The sequence below is a fragment of the Pezoporus flaviventris genome, unplaced genomic scaffold, assembly GCF_033815535.1.
Source record: "Pezoporus flaviventris isolate CSIRO_AGI_PZ_B2104156 unplaced genomic scaffold, CSIRO_AGI_Pfla_v1 ptg000047l, whole genome shotgun sequence".
NCBI classification, from domain to species: Eukaryota; Metazoa; Chordata; class Aves; order Psittaciformes; family Psittacidae; genus Pezoporus; species Pezoporus flaviventris.
The window spans coordinates 16755038-16773971 of NW_026892595.1; the positions used below are offsets into that span (position 1 = coordinate 16755038).

The 18934-nt window shown below is 40.1% G+C and overlaps 1 protein-coding gene across 3 annotated transcripts in view; it reads right to left on the minus strand.

Moving 5' to 3' along the window:
• CALCR (calcitonin receptor) overlaps window positions 1-18934 on the minus strand; it is a 169766-nt gene that overhangs the window by 33415 nt on the left and 117417 nt on the right. For all 3 annotated transcript variants that reach the window (XM_061468487.1, XM_061468488.1, XM_061468489.1), the window contains 3 exons: window positions 12535-12647; window positions 8357-8448; window positions 2030-2156 (listed from right to left, as the gene is read on the minus strand). In XM_061468487.1, coding sequence (XP_061324471.1) covers window positions 2030-2156; window positions 8357-8448; window positions 12535-12647 — 332 coding nt within the window. The remainder of the gene's footprint in view (window positions 1-2029; window positions 2157-8356; window positions 8449-12534; window positions 12648-18934) is intronic.

Genomic DNA, 18934 nt, shown 5'->3' on the forward strand with positions numbered 1-18934 from the left:
ACATTTATTATTTTGCAGAATAAATACCACCAACTTTATCTCTGTATATGGCCATTACATAAGGGTCCCTGTAACTGTTTGAAATTCCTTCTACACACTTCAGATTTTCTGTATATAATGGAGGTAGGAGCCACACACACATAAGCCTGTCAGGCTCAGAAAACGCACAGGTGGAAAGTGGATACATGAAGAAAACTTCAGGAATTCAGAAGCAGTTGTCTTAAAATGGACTTAATAAAACAGAGCGTGCAGTAGCAATAGAAGAAAACGATAAAGCTATAAAGCTTTCATTAGGTCTGTTAATTGGCATTAAAATTAGTATGGGAATCTATTTTGTGGAATAATTAAATTTTTAACATAAATCCTTTAAGTCTTCCTATATTCATATGGAGACTATATGTAATATATTCTGTAATATATATGTAATATATATAATGTGTGCTTAGCTGACTAGCTGCAGCCAGATTTACTAACACAGCTATAGTTGGTCAGATCAGTGCAAGGACATGCTTGGGCCATTTCCTTGACTGTACTGAGCACTTAAGGGTGCTCTTCATATTCCCACTGGAGACCTGAAAGCTGACCACATACGTGAACCTCTGCACTGTCCTGGGACTCCACAGTCTCCAAAAGTAATCACGTCATTTCTATACTATCCATTGCCACTGCAGTGGAGGTCAGGGTTTTCATTAGGTGATGCTCAGTGTGCCAGTACCTGTCTTGTTGGCTACGTGGCTCTACCGAAGCCTCTGAGAGCTTTGTCATTGAATTCACTGGGGTCAAGATACTCAAAATAAAATAACAGAGATCCAAATAAAGATCCAGCCCAAAGGCACTAGATACAGTTTTAAAATGAAATCTTAGAGCATAAGAGTCCTCACCACAGCCTCAACTTTTACTTTAAAGCACTTTAGATAATTTACTTCGGCTGTCAGGATGTATCATTCTTAACCCTGAGGTAAGGATCTTACTTCAATTTAGGTGCCTGATATCATCTGCCAGCTTTTTATCTTCAAAAATCAAGTGTATTTTCATTGCATCTCTTGCACAGGCTATGGACATATGAAGCCACGCGGGAAGGAGAAAAAAATGTGTGATTTTTAAATTATTCTTCTGCTCTTCTTTTTTTTTTTTTTTTAGTCTCCAGATGGTCCCTGGAACTGGTGATGTTTTCTTTAGCCCATATAGTTCCTACTTTAATTAGCTTACTTAACCAGCAACCTTCAACCAGCTTACTTAACCAGCACATTTGAAACGCACATGATCAGGTTATACCAGGTGCTAATGTTTAATCACTTTCACAAAATTTAAAGCGGATAAATGGCTGAAGCATAACTGAAAGATCTTATTAGAAGTCAAGCTGATTGGTGGTGTGACGTAACTTGAGAGCTTACCAGCCTTGCACTGATTTCACATCATCCGGGGCTGCAGTAATGGCAGTGAACACACCACCACTGCTCTGTTAGAGACAAAGACCAGAGCTGGGTGGCCAAGATATACAATACATATTTATCAGCTGCGCGGCTGGTACAACTTCTGTCACTACCTGAGAGCAGTGAGGCATGATATTGCTTTGATTTAATACCACCCAAGGAAACAAAAAAATGCATCAAACGGATCTTTTGGCAGGGTATTTTTTGAAAAAGTGGTATCTCTCCCCATTCCTGCTTCTTCCCAGCATGTGTGCTTGTGAGAAAGGACTGGGGGCTGCCGAGGGTATCTGCCCCTTCAGGGCTTTGTTGGGAAATATCAGGTAGTTAGTGCTGAGAGCAGTGGGGATCTCACACGTCTGAATGGATGGGCTAGTAGGAGCATGTCTGAGGCTTCTCCTTCTTGTACCCGATTCAAAGATTTTTATTGCTTGGTGAAAGATCTGAGCAAGGCTGAGTGAAATTCTCAGAATCTGCACCCTCCATGTGCGCTTTAGCAGATGGCTATCATTAACAGATGAATAGGAATGCTTGGTTTTGTTGTGGCTGTAGTCATTTCACCCGGGTCTTAAGATGGAGAGGAGTCATGCGGTACTTACAGGATCCCTTTTTACAAGGCCTGGGTTAGGCACAACAGCAATGAGGTGAGCAATTGTAAACACGGAGTTCAGCACATAAGAAGAAAACAAATTCTTATGCAGTGTTATCCTTTGACAGCTGAGGCTCCTGAAAAATATGTAGCACACGTTGTAAATTAGTATTTTTCTTCTGATATCACTTTAACAATCTCTTTCTGGCAACAGTCTCTCAAGAATGCCTTTTGGCAAGACATAATTGGAAAATACATTCCTTGCATCGCAGCCATAACCTCTGTCAATTTTTCTGTTTTGTTTTTACACCTGTTTAGCACCACATGCTTTTTAGACCACGTTGTAGACAGCCATCCAGCTACATTCTCAGCCCTTGATGCCTTTCTTTATTTCATGGTAATCTAGATATTATGTGGTGAAGCAGAACCCTGAGAATTATTAGATGTGCATGATACAAGTAATGAACATCAGGAATACTGCTTTATAAGTAACTGTTCCCTGGAGACTCAATTTCTCAAATAGATGAAAATTATTTGCTACTTTCAGAATTAGTGGCATGACAGGATGGGAACTTTGGCCAGGAATCTCCCTAAATTACAGGGGGATTTGTATTAGTATCCTGAATGTTTTTAACTCCAGCTAAGCTCCCAAATCAGAAGAGATTGTTTTGCTGCTCAGAAGGAGCAGCAATCTTTCCTGAATACCGACTTTGGGGATGGTAGGATTTCTGCTATTTGTAGGTAGCAGAATTCCACAAGAGAAGTTCACAGGATCCTTCTGAAACCAAGTCATGACTGCAATTTCAGACCTGAACCATCTCCCCTTTCTAATTCATGCCCAAATCCTCATGCCACCTCATTGGCTACCCCTGATCCAGAGAAAACTGCCTCCACAGTACTCCATGCCCCAGAGCACAGCCTGGGGCTGGCAGGAGGTGATTACAGAAAGGCAATCATTGAGTTGTTAGATAATGCTGTGATGTCTGTATTCAGTGATCACTGAAAGCAAGCAGGCAGAAACAGTAGCTAAAAAAAATACGAGCAAGTGTTGCTGTCTTGCTGAAATAAGCTTCCATCTCAGCACTAGGAGTCTTTTGCAGTCTGGAACGGAGCACAAACAGCAACTTTTTGATGCTCTGCAAGTGGAGGTCAATGCAGAATGCACTTTCTTTCAAAACAGAGAGCTAATCTAACCAACTGAACTCTTTATAATTATTTTGCTTGTTTATTTATTTGCTTTCCATTTCCTTAGCTCCTTGGTCAGCTGCCACTTATTCTTTCTTTTCCTTACACCTATTTTCTCAGTCATTGGATGGAATTCTTCCTTTAGCTTGAGGTCACCTTTCTGGTTATGATCATCATCATCCTGTAATGCTCATCACTTTTATTCACCTCCTTACTTACCAATGCACCTTATTTGGTTCAGGACGTCCATGAGATGCTAGTGGGTTAGGAATGAGATCATCCCTATACTGATTTTGTATTGCTCCTTTAGCATCAGTTACAGGCAGCTGTTGAGGGCCAGATACGGAAAAGAGACTGGTGTGATATCAAGCCTGTTCCAAACAAATTAAAATTTCCCTTTAACTTAGAGCAGTCTCTTCAGCTCCTGGCCACAGAAATGCAGACCCTTGTCTCTCCAGCTTCCTCTCTACAGGGCTACTGGTACAGAGAGGCTGTATTTTGTGATAATCTCTGCCAGGTACATGTGCTTCCACTCTCATTCCCGTCCTTCCTCACTGCTCCACTTGACTTTTGACAGTTTTACTCCTCTATTAAATTTGATTGTCCTTCACTGCATGTTGCCTTAGTCTGCTGCCCAAGCTCCTTTTCCTGCCTGCCTTCCTCCCTTACTTTTACTCCTGCATTGCTCTCCTCCTTTCTTCTCAGCATTCCCCACCTTTCTTTCTTGACTCCAGCTTTCATGCTAAAGACCCATCTGGATCATTAAGCATATATTTCCATACCCTCACTTTTTAATTTGACCTTCAGTGTTTGCCATCACAGTGGCATCAGGACCTGCCTGATTCAGTCTGCACTGAGAGAACATTTTATCAAAACCAAGCCCCTTATTTGATTCACCCTCTCTTCTGGTTTTGAAAATCTGTAATCTTCTCCTTCTCTGACCTATCATAGCCCTCTTCCTGTCCCTCTTCCTGATATCCTAATAATTCCTTCATGGTATTTTTACAGGCTCCTTTTCACCTTCCCCCCATCTTTCTGTATGCTTCCTACTCTGTGTCATTAATCATAATGCAAGAAGGCATCATTAAGCCATTTATCCGTGCCTAGATCTTCTGAGTTTTTTGTGTCACTGGGCTTCTATCAATTGTATCTCAGAGTTTCAGAGCCTCCTGTGTTTCTCGTGGTTCCCTTCTGTTTCACATTTATTCTATGTCTCCTACATTTCCTTTGACAGAGACGGGTTCTCCTATCTACTCACAGAGTCACCCTTACTTTTGAGTTCCTATCTCCAGTTCCCTATTCCATCTGGGAAGTTTTGACTTCCAAGGAGATTTTAGCACTATTTTCTTCATAGATCTGCGCTGTGACTCTGTCATTTGTTCCCACTCATGAATACCAATTACTGCGAATACCCATTTTTACTCCCTGACAGTTATTTTCCATCTCCTGCACACTTGTTTAGTTTTCAAACTATTTTCATGTTTTCTACCTTTCTCTCCCTTACCCCTGGGGAAAAACTCCCAATGAACTTCTACAAATTATCTTTCCACACATTATCCTTCTTCAGCTTTAAAAGCCTTGGCAACAATTAGATTGCAGGTGCTTTCAGAACACAATCATATATTATTCTTGCAAATCTAGACTTATTGTACTCCCCACCTGTCTTTAAACAAATGTCTTTGGTTTAATAATTCAATTAGAAGTGATTTTGAGCTAGGAGTCCCTTTTTCCTTTTGTGTTTTATCATATAAGATAGTGGGGTCTCTGTCTGCAATTATAAAAATACTGCAAAAATCTGATGGTGCATGTAACACTTTATTTAATGAATACTCTGTCTCCTGTTATGAGTTAGTATTGCTTAGTGATGCTCATCACTACTGATTCAGAATTCCCTTCCGAAAGTACTGCAACATCTGTGATGCCAGATCATTACTAATCTTGATACCCAAAACTGAAAGGAAAATAAATCTCTTCCAGGAAAGACGTACATGTGGGAAACAGCAACCTCTGCAAGCTGTTTATTGCTGCCTCTACAGTCAGAGGCTATTATAGAGTCCCCAGACCATCTCTTGCTATCTGATTGCCTGTCTGATGGACAACTTGCCTTCTACTGAAAGTCAAATAATCTATTACTGTCATAGCCAGTTGACAGAAACCCAGTGAAGGCAACATGAACCCTGCTCCCCTACAACTTTAGTCTCACTTTCTTATGATCATAGTTTGGTTTCATTTTTGTCCTCCCATTTTGCAGCACTTTGCTTTAATTGTTTTCTCTACTTCTTCCTATAACCTTTGTGTCATGGATTAGTCATGGAAGGGGAAGAAGTGGAGGAGGAAAGACAGGAGGAAGAGGTGTGTTACTGTCTGGAAAGCTGCTGCAGAGATGAGTCTTTCAGTGTGGCCTGGGACTGGTCAGGGTTGTGTGCTGTCTGTGACTCAGATCTAACAGTGAGTCAGACAGCCTGAACCTCCTTGCTCATGGCAAAGAATCACCTTCCTGGTCCATTCTGGGTAGCTAATTTAACTAGATCCTGTCTTTACTGTCCCAAAGAACTCTGAAGCCTAGGTATAGGGCTTGAAATCAAATTAAACTGTGCTCTTCTCAGCCTTCTTAAAGCATTACTTTGGCTATGGTTTTGTGCTTTTTATAATTAGATGGGAAAGGAATTCATCAGTTCATTGGGTAGAGTTTCTAGATATCTCTGTATCTGATTATTGCATGTTATCACAGTCACTCATCAAACTGCCTCTGGAAATTAGCAGAATTCACAACCTGTATTTTGGATCCACCTGTTTTGAATCTGTAATCCTACAGACTCTTTTAGTCTATGCAAAATCCAACTGTTTCATTTTCCTATGTTTCCTAGACTTGCTCTTAATGGTGGTGATGCTGAGGGCTTGTTCTTTTACTACCCTTCCTGTCTGGCAGTTGAGGCACAGACATCAAATTGTATAGCTTTAAGATTTACGCCAGCTTCTTCTGGCCTCTCAATTTACTAAGCATACCCTTTTCCAGCCTATATGGACACCCTCGTCCATGGTGTACCTTTCCAGGGATCAACAGCAGATGAAGTAACTAGGAAGAAGCTTCACATAATGTTACTGAGAAAATTACTATTAGAAGGCATACCACCTGGACATATCCATGGATATGTAGTACATATAGATCAAAACTGGGTCCAGAAACAGGCTAAGATGCCTCATGTAAGATTTAGATTAAATAATACAGAGACTCTGAGGCTTAAACTGATTTAAGCACTGGCATCAAGTATCTGGAATTTTGTGGAGCACCTTTCACTAAAGATTTTTAGAGCAAGGCAACCATCCCTTGTGCACTAGAGATGGGGCTTCAGGAAGGGATTCTTTTAATCCCCAAATCTATGCAATTACTATGCATGTGTAAGTTGGAATTTCATGTTTGCTATGTGCTGATTGATTCTATAGATCTTCAAATGTGTATTTGTGGTTGAAAAAATGACATTTCAGAAACTCAGATAATGAAGTTGATGATATCTCACAACCCAGTTTGTCACACAGGCGTATTTGTGTTCTGGCATAATTTTAGCTTGAAATAATTTCTTGCTGGCTAAATTACAATCTTGAAACAGTATATTGTTACAATGACACCAGGAAGGACTTATGTTACTATAGGCTGCCGTTATTGTGCAACTATTCTTTCTTACACTCTGTAAAGAAGATCATGAAAAAAAAAAAAAAGATTGTGGGTGGTTTGTTTGGTTTTTTTGTTTTTTTTTTCTTTTCCTTGAATTCTTGATGGGTCAAAGAACACTGCATTCTCTGAAGAGTTTAGGGGGTTTGTGCATACTTAACTATGTCTTTTTGGCAATAAAAGTCTGTCTGGATACAACTGTGTGTATTATTTATTCAGAAGCAGTTCTAATTGTTCCTTACATTACTCTTGTTTCCCAGTGTGCAGTGTGAGGAATACTCCTTTATATTCTTGGAAACCTTTATCCAGGTAAAGTTAGCTGGCCTTTTAGATTACCTTGCCGTTATCTCCAGATATACTCTACTGATGGTGCGCATTTTCCTATCTCTGATCATGAACTGATGACTTGGCTATATGATTGTAAGTAACTGATGCACATTTACTGAAACCTGTAAGACAACATCCCATTTGGGTCATTATACTGGACGCATCATTCTGTTTCCTCAAACTATCTGTGCATGGACATTACAACCCTGATTTCTGAGTGTGCTATCAGTCTAGTAAATTTGCAGTTTATAGTAATGTTAAAAAAATTAAATATCTTAAAAAGATTGCATAAGAGCTAGAAAAACATAACTTATGCAAGTGTTCATAGCTCTGGATGTACAACAGCTCAGGATCTTGTCTATTGTTTATTCTTTAATATTTTCCCCAGTGCCTTTGATGTCTTCTAGCATTTAACCATTTCCCTGAGCTGAAAACCGAAGGCTGTTCCCAAACAGACCTTCAATACTGATTGTGACTGAAGTTGTGACTACTTTTGATGGCAAATCTGAGCTCCCTCTGCTACTTCACTGCAGACACATTATAATACATAGCATAAAGACAGGTTCACCAAAGGACAAGATTTAAATGCTCTAGTTAAGTTGCCATATGGTAGCTGCAGTGCTTTCAGTGAGTATCAGTTTAGTCTTCTTTAAAGTAGAGCACATTACTATTTTTCCTTTTAATGATGATGACATACTACATATTAATGTCAGATTCACTCTTAGTGCTGGGTCTGGTAAGCACCTACTCAAGTCAATAGCGCAGTCTTCAGCATTAGATAAAGGTATTCCTGCTCTTCAGGAGCTGGGAGCTCCAAGCCATTGTTCTGTGCAGTCACTGCACCTGCCAGGAGCTGGATGTGCCCTTCGAGGAACACCAGGCAACTGGAAAATTAAGGGCCTTACCACACCCCTAGTTACACCATCTCCCTATGGGCCACACTTTTACACCAGTCTTGACAAATATAACAGCATGATCTTAGCTACACACCACTGGGAGATGTCCCATTGGTGACAGGACCCTGTGCTGAGACTTTTTCACCAGGATTATAGAAAAAGGCACTCGTGACAGCCATGTCTTCTTCCAAGCTTTTCTTTTGTTACCACTTGAGATCCTTCAGGGAAAGAAAAGAGAGTGTCTGTAAGAAACACTTACTTGAAATAGAAGAAAATTGCCAAGGAAATCAACAGCGATGTTATAGACAAAGCATGGCCAACGATCGCCATATAATAAAGTATGAACGCCATCTGCAATTTAACAAAAAGAAAAGGCAAACAAGAACAATTTGCAGGCAGTCAGGTTTTTTCCTCATTAAAGAAAAACCTATAAAATCAACCTCCCATTTTTTTTTTTCTTTTCTTTCAAAGGTTCTTTCTCAATATACTTTTAACATCAGCAATCTATTAAACAGCATAACTCATGGTCGAAAGATGAGATAAGTGTTTCTTACATGAGTTGATCCATTTCTGCTGCACTGAAGTAACTGGCAAGATCCCTGCTCACACTATGCATCACTAGCTTTCCAAGCTCTAGGAAAGCACAGCAGACATAACACACTCAGATTTTCAAAAAGCCTATGACAAGCTTCCATGAAAAAAAAAGTATTGAAGAAAACAGGTTGCTGCAGGATTGGTAGAAAGATTTTATGGTTTTAGAACAGCTTAAGCCACAGAGAGCAAAAACTTAATGGCCACTTTTTGAGATGAGTCAGTGGTTAGGTGCCCTCAGGACTCATGGTGGGGCTGGCTTTTTGTTCAACATATTCATCAGTCACCTGATGCAGGAAATCTCTTAAGTTTCCAGGTGCTACTAAGGTCTTCCAGATAATAGTGAGGGACTCCAGAAGGACCTTAGATAACTGAGGGGACAAGAAGATGCCATATGAGCTTTAATACAGAAAAAAGTGGGGTGATAAAGCTAGGGACAAACCATCTAAACCCTGCTTACACAACACTGAACTCAGGAAAGGAGAGCTTGGAGGCATCCTGCCAGTTCTCTGAGTCACTGGCTTACCACGTAATGACCGCCAAAAAGTCGACAAAATGCGGGATGTGATCAGGAAAGGCACTGAGGGTAGAATATCATTGTGCCTCTGTTTAAAATTTACATTGCACATCTTAAATGCATGTGTGTTTCTAGTCTCCCCACCTCATGGACATGGCAGAGATAGGAAAGGTGCAAAGAAGGTAACTAAAATAACTAAGGTATAGCAGCTGTGTTACAAGCACGTCCACAGGCCAGGATTCTCCCCTTTGGAGAGGAGAAGTCAAGAGGGGTTTATGATTAAGGCCCACAGAGTCATGAAAGCAGCAGATGAGATAAAGGTTATCCTCAACTCCTATCACAGAGGAACAGCACACCCTGACACAAATTCTGGTTCACACTGGTGTGAACCTTGCTAGATGGTCTTACAATGCTGTGAAGCCAAGATGCACTAACAGGTAGCCAGGCTTTCACTTTGACTAGTATCAGTGAAATCTAAGATAGATCTATCCATATTTTTTATGCCAATAGTAAAACAAAATTGTAGGACAGGACCTGGGCTTCAGAATGCTGCAGTATTTAAATGTCATGTTGTGGTCTAAGGTGTGTCATGTTGTGCTCTTAAGCATCACCCAGTTGTCAGAAGGCTGCAGGAGGTTAAATGGCATGCCAGCCTTTCACCACTGTCTTCTTTTCTGAAAGTACTAATGTGGTATAAGCCTGTCTTAAAAAACAAAGACTTAGATAGGAGGTCTCAGTTCCCCTGTTGTGTTTCTTTTCAGCTTTACTTCATTAATTTTTCTTTTATTATGCATGAGTTATTTTCTTTTTTTTTCATAATTATATGAATTGCCTTTGTAGCCCTAACTTTTGTCAGTCACATCTTCTGGTGTGTCCAAGTAATTTTAAACTTTCATGTGAAAATAAATATGAACAAAATTCAGAAAACAAATCCATTCCTCTTAGCCAAGGTGCACATCTACTTATCTAGTTTGCTCTTCAGTCATTTTACGAGTTTGAAATCAGCTCCTTCTTTCATTAACATAGGTGGTGGTGGGCCAATTCAAAGTCACATTTACACTATCCTGACCACATAGAACAGACATGATCTGAGTGTAAATATAATTCACCAAGGTATGGAAATCTCTGCATATTAACAGCAAATACCTTAGGTCTCCTTCAAAAAGACTAACTACTACATCACTAGTGAGTGCCAATGCTTGTCAACTTGTTCTGAGTGCACCTGCAACCCCAGAGCGGACAGACCAGAGTGAAGAGAAGTCAACTTTCTGAATACAGACTAGTGGGAGAAGTTTATATCTGCATGCATGTGACATGTCTTCCATTCCATACTAAGTGGTTGCTGTGGGGTTATATGATATTAGATTGATATAATTGAATTTAATTTACAGATGAATTTTTCAAAAATGCATTGTTTTGGCACCTAACCTGTATACAACCCTAAGCCTGAAACAGCGAGAAGTAGGAAAGGCTTTCAGATACCTGGATGCAAATCTATGTGAACCCTGGAGGATTCCTAGTTAATCAATCTACACACTTTCAGCATACAGTTGTGTATCTGGGAGTCAGCAGTGGCATTTTTAATTATTCCATGTAAACCTACAAGTACGCCAACTGCTCAAAAAAACTTTCCAAATATAGCAATGAAGACAGGTTAGAATGGACTGAACTGTCAGCTAACAAAGCATATGGTCTGTCACTGCATTTTTAAGAACTGGCTGTAAGCCAGTTTCAAAAGTGTAGCATGTTGGCATTTTCAGTTAACTTCAAACAAATAATCAACTATTTTATTAATTTCTGCACTCCTTGAATTGTCAATCTGTCATGTCCCTTCTGACATAACACGCTGACTCACCTAGTTTTTGGTTTGTACAGATTTTGTCATCCTGGGTTTAAAAAAAGTCTAAAAGAGACATTTAATGGTTCTTTTTTTGTCCCCCTAAAATTATTCACATGAGGAAAGAGAACTCTCTAATATGAATACCTCCTACTTAATTATATTAACCATATGTACATAGAAATAGACTACAAATGAAGCACACTCCTGGTTTTGAAGACTGGGATTAAAAGTCATAATTTAACTTGGCATTTCTGTAAAGAAAGATTCTTTCTGCACTTTCCATTGCTTTTTGTTTCAGAAGAATCTCGACACACGAAAAATTTTCCTTTGTGTTCTATCTGCACTTTGCTTGAATGATGTTCAAAATTGTTCTTCTGGAAGGCATGGATAATAGGTAACAGAACTGCATTTTTTGCCTCTCTACATGGGCCAACATCTGGAAAAATTTTTATGGCACTTCCATTTAATGGCTCTGTGAGCTAAGACTGTTACTTTTATTCTTTCTTTGTCATATAGATGAGCCCCATTTTACCATGATAGCTCCTCATGCTGCAAAAACTTTTAGAATTCACCTCCAGCCTAGTGCAGTAGCCTTTTCCAAGGCCCTTTGAGCTGGATCATTACTAAATATAACCACATACTGGTTTTTGGCTGCAAAAAACAAGATCCTCCAACACAAACCCCAAATCAAATAACTTTTTGACTCTTTTCCTTTCACAATTCCAAAAAGTCACAAATTATTCTGTCACAAATCTGTAATCAGATTTTCCTGGAGCTCCACTCACATTTGAGAAATATGTTTATTTTCATGATCGTCCCAATTTAATTTTTTTCAAAGCTTTTCTCAGATTACTCTCTCCTTGTTTCTTTTCATGCTTTTATATTTAGTTCTCCTCTTTCAGCTTAGCAACTTGATTTTGGAAATACTGATGCAAATGCTTAATTTATGATTGTAAAAAGTCTCAATGACTTCAGCTGAACTGTTAAACGTGTTCAGGCTTGTAGGATTTCCTGGATTAATGGTACCTTCATAAATACTTCTTTTCAAAAGGAGTGAATACAGGGTGATATTCTTCGCTTAAGAAAAATAATTTAAATTTACATTAATATTTCTAGCCCTACACAGAAGACATAAACCACTGGAAGATACTTGTTAGAGAAAGTGAAATTGAAATTTTAACGGATTATTTTGTAACTGTTGAACAATCAGGGAAAAATCATAGGAATTAAAAAATGCATTTGAAAAACACTGAAAAACTTGTCATATGAGTTGCTACTGGATTATCCACCCCACAGCAAACCTATATGTAGGTTTGAGCACTCATCAAATAATTTTAATAAGCTAAAACCACAAGGACAATGCTATTAAACTCTTGTGCAACAAATAAAGCTGAAAGATGAGGACTGCTCTGATCTCTCTCACATGTGTCTTTCTGCTAGCAAAGCCCAAAGCCCTTCCCAAACAATCACTGTCATTTTAATAGCATACCTTTAATTTTTCAGAAGTGAAAGAGTTGCACAGGGTATAGTTGGACCACGTTCGGTTGCTCTCAGGATGGCGGAACCAGTTTCCAGTTTCATCACAATATTTTGAAGCTCTTTCTAATGATAAATTGCAATAACAATTTATTCAGCATTGCATATGACACATTTAAAAATCCATTAAAAAAAAAGAATTTCTGTGTTTGGAAAGAAAATGTCTGTATAACAAAATCCAAAGAATTTTCAACTTGTGCAATTATTATACATTTTGTTATTTGGTTCTTTTCCTCATGTTTATCTGGTAGTATACTTGTTATCTATCTGTCTCCTTTAGCCTTGCATGAATGCAGAAGAGTATATACAACTAGCTTTTGTTCAGGTGCAATTATTTATGTGATAATAATCCATTCAAAGAGGTTTGTAGGATTTTCTGGATTAATGGTACCTTCATAAATATTTCTTTTCAAAGGGAGTGTGATATTCTTTGCTTATGACAAATAATTTTAACTTATGTAAATGTTTCTAGCCTTGCAGAGAAGACATCAACAGCTTGGAAGACACTTGTTACAGAAAGCAAAACTGAAATTCTAACGGATTATTCACATGCAATTATTTATACGATAACTACCCATTTAAAGCTGTTTATGGAAGAGAAAGTAACCTCAGGCCCTGACCTGAAGGCAATGTGCAGTGTTTCAGGTATCAAAGGAAATAATTAGTTAAAAATACTGTGTAGAGAAAGGGCAGCAAGCAGTGTATAGAGTGGAGCCTGGATGCTGGAGATGTTGACAGCCCCAGTGCCTGCCAAGTCCTGCTAGGATGAGTAGGAGCAGTGCTCACTTTTCTCTAAGGCTACAAAGCATGTAGGCACAGAGAGAAGAAGCATCACAAACATTCTGGCACATGTTCTAAGTGTCCGGTTTAATTTAAAGTGGCTGAAAAGTTCTCTGTTAAATCTGATGTGTGTTTGGCCTCTGTATGTGTCTCTGATACTTGTTCTTGCACTGCAGGTGGTTCTGGCATTCCTTCCAAAAGCCCTGTTATACGGATAGCTATCCAGGCTTGTGCTCTCTGGCTTGCCCTCTTTTACTGTGGCAGGGGGATGATCGGGGTTTCAGCACTGTACAGCTCTGAAGGATGCCTGGAGCCACAGATGTGTGCTGTGCCTGTGTCCTCCTGGCCATGCTCACATTTCTGCCTGGGACACCCTGGATGCTGAGGCACAGACAGTTACTCCTAAACACCTGTCAAGTTTTGGACTAGTTCCTTGGCCTTCTCTTTAAGTATTACCCACATGGGAGTCACTGGAAAGTTTGCCTGAGTAACAAAGGCAGGATAAAATCATAAACTTAAATTATTTTATGCTTTCTTAAACAATGACACAGCCATTTATTTATGAAAAATAGTTTTTCAAATCTGACTTTAAAGTCTCAAAAGTCTACTTTGACTCCCCTTTGTAACTTTATAAATTTATTGGCTTCATATACAGATTACAAGCATTTCCAGTCAACACACTTCTACAGAGCCAATTAGCATTTGAATATACACATTTTCATTTTCTGTGGTCAGTATTTGCATTTATTTTTCTTAATCAGCTCTGATGATCAATGATTCCATTAATTTGGAAGACTTGTATTCCCTTTATACACTCTAAAGAAACAACTGATCATATTGGCAAGCAGTTGATAATATTGATCATAGATTGAGCTATCTTCCTCTGACTAGAAATAGTGTCATTGCAAAAAAAGAAGAGAAAAAAGAAGAAAATCCTCCAGAACACAGCATACTTTTGATATTACTTCGAGTTTCAAATCACTGTTTTGGGGGACTTGTTGAAAATCAATACGTGCATCAACAACACCAAGAGAACAGTACATGTTATCTCAGCCTTCCATCGCTGCAGCTTGGAGATAATCTCAGGCTGCCTGTGTAGAAATGTTCCCAACGTACTCATTGCCAGATATTATCTAAAGCTGGAAAAAGTCTTCAGTCATAGATAAAAGATTAATGGTTATACTACCATGGAACACAGCGTACAAACATTGTACCTCCTATCCCTTGCACTCTGCAAAGAACACGGCTTTTATTAATATGACATAGAGTATAATGGTAATACCATCATCTCTGTACTTCAGTATCTGTGTAGGCACTCTGCTGAAGCTTAGTGTGGCCTCAGTAAGTTAGAAAAAAACATGTGGCCTCATACTTTACCTTGAAGCGAGACAAACACAACTGCTCCTAGTTTGGAAGCAGCCATGGCTCATGGATTTCTTGCTGTAATGTTGTCAGAATAAGGGACTGGGAGATAAGCTTCCCTACTGTCAATCTAAGTGACTCAAACTTGTCCAACATCTCTTCTAAATCTACGATTTTATGCAGAAATATAGCTGTGAGTCTGTAACCCAACCACTGTTCTACAAAAGTTATTTAACCGTGACAAGTGCAAGGTCCTATGCCTGGGTCAGAGCAATCCCAGGCACAGCTACAGGTTGGGTAAAGAAGAGATTCAGAGCAGCCCTGCGGAGAAGGACTTGTGGGTGTTGGCTGATGAGAAAATGAACATGAGCCGGCTTCAGTGAGCGCTCGCAGCTCAGAAAGCCAACCGTATCCTGGGCTGCATCAAAAGGAGTGTGACCAGCAGGTCAAAGGAGGTGATCCTGCCCCTCTGCTCTCCTGAGATCTCACTTGGAGTACTGTGTGCAGTTCTGGTGCCCTCAACATAAGAAGGACATGGAACTGTTGGAACAAGTCCAGAGGAGGGCCACGAGGATGATCAGGGGACTGGAGCATCTCCTGTATGAACATAGGCTGAGAAAGTTGGGGCTGTTCAGCCCGGAGAAGAGAAGGTTGCATGGAGACCTCACAGCAGCCTTCCAGTATCTGAAGGGGGCCTATAGGGATGCTGGGGATGGACTCTTCACTAGGGACTGTAGTGACAGGAGAAGGGGTAATGGGTTTAAACTTAAATGGGGGAAGTTTAGATTGGATATAAGGAGGAAATTCTTTCCTGTGAGGTTGGTGAGGCACTGGAATGGGTTGCCCAGGGAAGTTGTGAATGCTCCATCCTTGGCAGTGTTCAAGATCAGGATGGATGAAGCCTTGGGTGGTATGGTTTAGTGTGAGGTGTCCCTGCCCATGACCGGGGGCTTGGAACTTGATGATCTTAAGGTCCTTTCTAACCCTAACTATTCTATGATTCTATGATTCTACAGTGGCCTAGTACAAGGTGTAGTATTATGAACCTGGGCATGAGGTGGTTTTAATGTTAACCAGAAGAACCTAGTAAACTCTAAAGAAACGGAAAATGTGTAAGGATGGGTAATGCAAAATGGAAAAGTGGGCTTTAAGATTATTAAAATACAATGCAAACTCTAATTTTTTAGGCTCTGCCTCACCCTATCAGCTTGGATAGCCCACCACTTGGACATCACATTATCCAAAGTGAAGGAACAGTGGCATTGCCTGCGATTTGTCTCACCTGATTTTAGAAACCTTAAGTTATGCAATTTATAGCCAGTTGTACTGGCTCTCTGTGGGTAGCTTAGAAAGACAGACACTGCAAGAACTGTCTGAAAAAAAAAAAGGAGAAATCTCACCCGCAGCGGTATTTTCATGGGAGTAGTGCAAGTGTCTAAGAAGATTAACTAGTAGTAATAGTTTTGCATGTAGTATTGTCTGTGCTACCAACAGTGCTTTTATGAATCATGTTTTCATAAAAAACACCTCAGCCATTTATATTTAACAAATATCTTAACCCAAACAAGCATGACAACTCTATCAATCAGCATTTTTACAATTAGACCAACTCTATAGCTAGCACAAGTTAAAAGAGTCAACACCAATGTTTTTACTTATTGTCAAGTTATAAGCTGGAAGTTGAAGTAAGTTTTCCTCTGTTGCAGTACATACTCAGCACATACCAGACAGTGGATTCTTTGCCATTGTTTGGATAGACCTGTGTAGTACTTAGTTTTGCAGATGAGGGAATAGCTGATGGAGCACATCTGATATACTTATGTCCTCAGTAAAATATTCTAGAAGAAAACTTTTCAAAAATGAAAAAAGCATCTTATATAATACAATGGAAACCCTAGAAAACTTCCAGTGTCCTACTAAGTGAAGCATTATCACTATTGTTAGAGTGCCTCAGTCAGCAGAAATGGAATCTGTATAATACAGTCATACTGTGCACTGAGGGGATAAGAACTGATTTTTAAAGTTCAGCTGTCAAGATTGCTAAGAAGCAGGACAGAAATGCACAGAAGGGTAGGGGGAAAAGAAGAAGCTGGACAAAGAGTTCAGACCTGGTTTATTTATCACTGTCTAAATGATGTCACTTTCAGACAGGAAAACAGGACCAGCAGGAATCCAGAGCTGGCTTTTTTTTTTAGCCAGAGTCAGGAAATCTGCATTGTGTGGCAGCAACAGAAGGGCTTTCCCAAGCCCATTCCTCCCTGTGTTGCTCGGGGTGCTTCAGCAGGTGTCTGGGGCTCCTGCACAGCAAGGACACAGTTTATTGCCTGCAGCCTGCTGTGAGCGCAGGCATGTCGCCCTGCCGAGGCACACTGCTGAGTGGGAAGGAGCACATGATGGACGGGGTATGCAGGAAGGAACATCACAGTTGGGAAGGTACTTGGTCTCCCTGCTTGCTAGGAGCCAGGTAGGTAGAAGGGGCTGCAACTGCTGCTGCCACCCAAAGTCTCTCTCTGTGGTTTGTGGAAGGCCATGATTTCTCATCTGCGGTGGCTGCTCTTGTCAGCTTGGCAACCGAACTCAGCTGAACGCTTTGTGCATTTGGCCAGTTGAGAAGAGTGTGCGTGTGTCCCTCAAATACAGTCCCTTGTGGTCACAGGCATCACAGCTGGTTAAGTCCAAAAGGGTCTGCAAGAGCTATTGCATCTGTCCTCACTTCTCCTCCATGGAGCATTTATCCTTAATTCTTTAAAGGTACTTTGCAGAAAGAGAAAGCAATTGAGAGACTGCAGTATGGCACAGGAGAGAGCTGCATAGAACACAACTACCACAGTGCCTCTCTCCCTTCTGCTGCTGAGATCCACACTCCAGCAAGTGTAGGGCTGTATTTCCATGTTCCTTGGTTATGAGACGTAACAACACATTCATCGTCATCTGAGGTAACTGCTTATGAATACATATGGATCTGTTTCCAAACTGCACCTCTAGAAACCTGGATCATAGAGCCACATGGAGAGTTATGAGTAACTGGCCTACAAAGTGGGACCAAAGATAGAAACCTAACAAAGTGGACAACTGAGTTTTGTTAAATTCAGTCTTGGATCATAAAGTTGAGCCGGGGTTGCTCCCTGCTGGCTGGGCTGGTTACTGCTGTTAGCCACTCACTGCTCCTTGACTAAGGGAAAGGGAGCAAAAGTGAAATGAAAAGGTATGGCTGCCACAGTGCAACTTACACATTCAGCTTCATTGCTATGTGACTGCACCTAATAAATCCCGAACAAAGACACTGTGCAGGCAGGGTGAGGTGGGTAATCCAACATTCCCCTACCACAAACCCAGCAGCCTATGGATGGCAGAGGTCAATGCTCTGCTCCTCCTGCTGCCGCCAATAAATCTGCCTCCCTAAAAGGCCATTGCATCCACAATATATTTTTTTTCCATTAACAAGAATATTACCAGCATGAATTACATATTAAATTCCTATCGAATTCAATTCCCAGCAATTTCAGCATGACCTGGAAACATTTTCAAAGTGATTACACCAAAGATTAACCTGTATAAAATATGAATATAAAATACAATTCAAGAGAAACTGTACAAGTTGCCTGAATAGGGGAGTATAAAGCAGCCCTGCTCAGAGGTTCACAGCCAGGACTGGATGAGACAATGAATTTCCTGCTGTCACTAGCAGTAAAGCAGTAGGTCTTGGTATGTTTTCCAGACAAATCAATTTGGTTATATGCATTATCACATTGCACATGATGGCCATTGTGAGAAAGAGATTGCTACAAGAGGAAGCAGTTGTTTCTTGAAAAGGAAAAAGCTGTCACAGTTTGTAGAGAGGAGTTTCTGTTTGTCTGTTAGCTTTCAGGTACTAATTTCCTTTCACAGGAAAGAGCTTCTTCAGGTGAAGAAGGAAGTGTGGGAAGCCCTAGCTAACTAAACAGACTGGATTATCAGAGTGCTCCTTCCTTCTTTCAGAACACGATGCCTATCTAGTAAGAACTGTTCCTAATTTCAGTGAAATAAGTGGGACTACAGCTGGTAGTTAGTTTTGAAGTTGTCAGACAAAATGAACAAAGCACTGATTGTGTTCTCTATCATTTTGCTTCTGGGTCTTTTTCTCCAGAATACAATTTCACCTTGTTTACTTTCCAACATAACTTTCTAGCACAGGTGCAGATCGGAGAAGAATCCAATCATGCTACTGGATA